General features: G+C 58.0%; 2 protein-coding genes across 5 annotated transcripts in view; one reads left to right on the top strand and one right to left on the bottom strand.

The window, feature by feature from the left end:
* Window positions 1-1,608, top strand: part of LOC105533689 (5-hydroxyisourate hydrolase-like) — a 13,643-nt gene extending 12,035 nt beyond the window's left edge. The window contains exons 4-5 of the mRNA XM_011972197.1: window positions 415-550; window positions 1,039-1,608. Of these exons, the coding sequence (XP_011827587.1) occupies window positions 415-550; window positions 1,039-1,128 (226 nt within the window). The 3' untranslated portion in view covers window positions 1,129-1,608. The remainder of the gene's footprint in view (window positions 1-414; window positions 551-1,038) is intronic.
* Window positions 75-2,390, bottom strand: part of GAS8 (growth arrest-specific 8) — a 43,152-nt gene continuing 40,836 nt past the window's right edge. For all 4 annotated transcript variants that reach the window (XM_011972225.1, XM_011972234.1, XM_011972210.1 and 1 more), the window contains one exon: window positions 75-1,841. In XM_011972225.1, the coding sequence (XP_011827615.1) occupies window positions 1,692-1,841 (150 nt within the window). In that variant the 3' untranslated portion in view covers window positions 75-1,691. The remainder of the gene's footprint in view (window positions 1,842-2,390) is intronic.

Here is a 2,390-nt window from a genome sequence, read left to right as displayed (position 1 = left end):
GGATTACAGGCGTGAGCCACCGTGCCCAGCCAGCCACACACAATATTTTAAGTGAAAACCACAGGTTATAAAACAATAGTATAATCCACTTGATGAGTTATTTTAAGTTTGTAAACAAATATGCATAGAGATAATCTGGAAAAATACGTGCCGGCTGTAAAGTGGTTATTGCTCGCGGGATAAACTGTGGGAGACTTTTTCCCTTTTTGCTTCTCTGTGTTGTGATTTCCTAAAGACAGGGCAGTGGTGTCCCTGGACTGCTCTGCAACTGCAGGCCCTAACAGCCCTACTGTGTCTGCTCACCCAAGTCTGACAGGTGGCAGGGCAGTGTCTGAGGCCCACTGGGGTACAGACGCAGGAAAGCTGGGGTGGGGGCTTCTCATCCCCATCTCTGCAGCCTCATCCTCTCCCCAGCTACACAGACCCAGATGGCCGCTGCCCTGGACTCCTGATGCCGGACCAGATGAAGGCAGGCACCTACAAGCTCACCTTCGACACTGAGGGCTACTGGAGGAAGAGGGGGCAGGAAAGCTTCTACCCATACGTGGAGGTGAGAGCCCCGGTGGGCTGGAGGGCCTGAGGCCCATGACTCACTGGGATCTGCAGGCCAGGTCCTGCTGGCCGGGCATCATTTAGACAGTGGGCAGACTGGTCCTGGGCGGTGGCAGGTAGGTGAGCTCACTTGCTTTGAGCTCCCAAAAGAAAGGTGTCCAGGCAGCAATAGACTCTATGAGGACACACCCATCGCTGACCTGCTCAGGGTCAGGCTTTGTGGGGAGGCTGGGCCACTCATCCCCTCTTTGTTGACACAGGTTTTCATCTGAGCCAACTCAAGCTCTCTGGGCCTAACCTCACTGCCTCACCCCACACTGGAGCCGCCACAGAAGCACCTGACTTATTGGGCTGCAGCTTCTGTGGAGTGTCCCTCTGGTGCAGACCCTCAGTCTGGGCTGCTGAATTCTCCCAGGTGTGTTGGGGCCAGACAGGTGGTTTGCTGCCATCCCCTTATGCTCTCTCCTGGCCCTCTCTCCGTCTCAGGTTGTGTTCACCATCACCAGCGACGCCCAGAAGTTCCACGTGCCCCTGCTGCTGAGCCCCTGGTCCTACACCACCTATCGAGGGAGCTAGAGCGAAGACTGGCAGCAGGAGGCTGCCTGCCCTTTCCCGCACGCTGGCTGCACCCACCCAGCCCTCAGCAGAGAGGGCTTCATGCTCATCGGGGAGCACTGGTGTCACCAATTCCTGGGGAAGTCCTGGCCCCCTGGAGAATCCCACTGGGCGGCTGTGACTCAGGTGTCAATAAAGTCAGTGCCAGCACCTGCAAAGCTGTCCACTTGATGGGACAACAGTGGCATGAAGACAGGCAGCACAGTGCAGCACTGCCCCAGCCCCCAGGTGAGTGCGGGGCATTCTGAGAAGGTGCTGCTGACTGTGGTTGGAGGTGAGACCAGGCAGTAGGCCTGGACACAGCCTGGACATGCACCCAGGGAAGGAAGCGACAGGGACACCACGGGTGAGGGTCCTGCAGGTGGTCCTCCACAGAGCCAGGAATGAGGATGGCAAGAACATGTGAAAAGCTTTCATTTGCTGATGATAAAATCTAAAAAACTTGCTGTCCTTGGTGTGAAAGGGGTTGTCATCCAGAGTGTTCCTAGGCTGGCTGTCTGGGCTGTGGCCCCCCAGTGGGGCGGCTACGTGGGGGTGCCCACCAGTCCCGCGGGGCCCTGGCCCAGTGTCTGCCCGATCACAGCTGTTTCCAAGGGCTTGAAGCCCACGTTGTCCAGAGGGATCCCGAAGGCCAGCAGCTTTGCCTCGTACGTGCGCAGCAGGTCGTTATGGGCCTGTGGAGACAGGGCGGTGTGAGGGAGCTGAGGATCCCTAGGCTCAGGACCACCAGAGCTGAGTGCAGCTCCGTGGAGGGGCAACGTGAGCATCACGGTGTAGAAGGATAAAGCCAAAGGCTTATCAGTCATTTCCGGTGTGGGACACAGCACCAAGCACCTCCACTGCATTGGCTCAGGTAGCACGACAGGGAGAGGCTGTTCCTATTCCCGTTCCACAAATGAGGAGACAGAGGCAGAGGACAGGGACACTCAGGGCAGAGCTGTGGTCTGGGAGGGCTCTGGGCCCTGGTTGGGGGTTTCCCACTCAGGTTCTTCACGCCCTCCCTGCCCCTGTTGAATGACGTCTGTTACCTTCCCTGGTGGGCACAGCACCTTCTGACTCCCTGCCCAGTGGAAGGGGCGGACCAGGGAAGGGTCCAGGTCCCCCCCACACCCATCCCAGCAGAGATGTGGCCTAGACAACAGTGCTGTGCCCCAGACCACACAGAATCCAGATGCTCTCCGCTGGGGACAGTGACAGCTGCCTTGTCAAACGAGGTACAAAGT

This window comes from Mandrillus leucophaeus, unplaced genomic scaffold (genome assembly GCF_000951045.1).
Source record: "Mandrillus leucophaeus isolate KB7577 unplaced genomic scaffold, Mleu.le_1.0 Scaffold10, whole genome shotgun sequence".
In the NCBI taxonomy this organism is placed as follows: domain Eukaryota; kingdom Metazoa; phylum Chordata; class Mammalia; order Primates; family Cercopithecidae; genus Mandrillus; species Mandrillus leucophaeus.
This window is presented reverse-complemented; position numbering and strand designations above follow the sequence as displayed.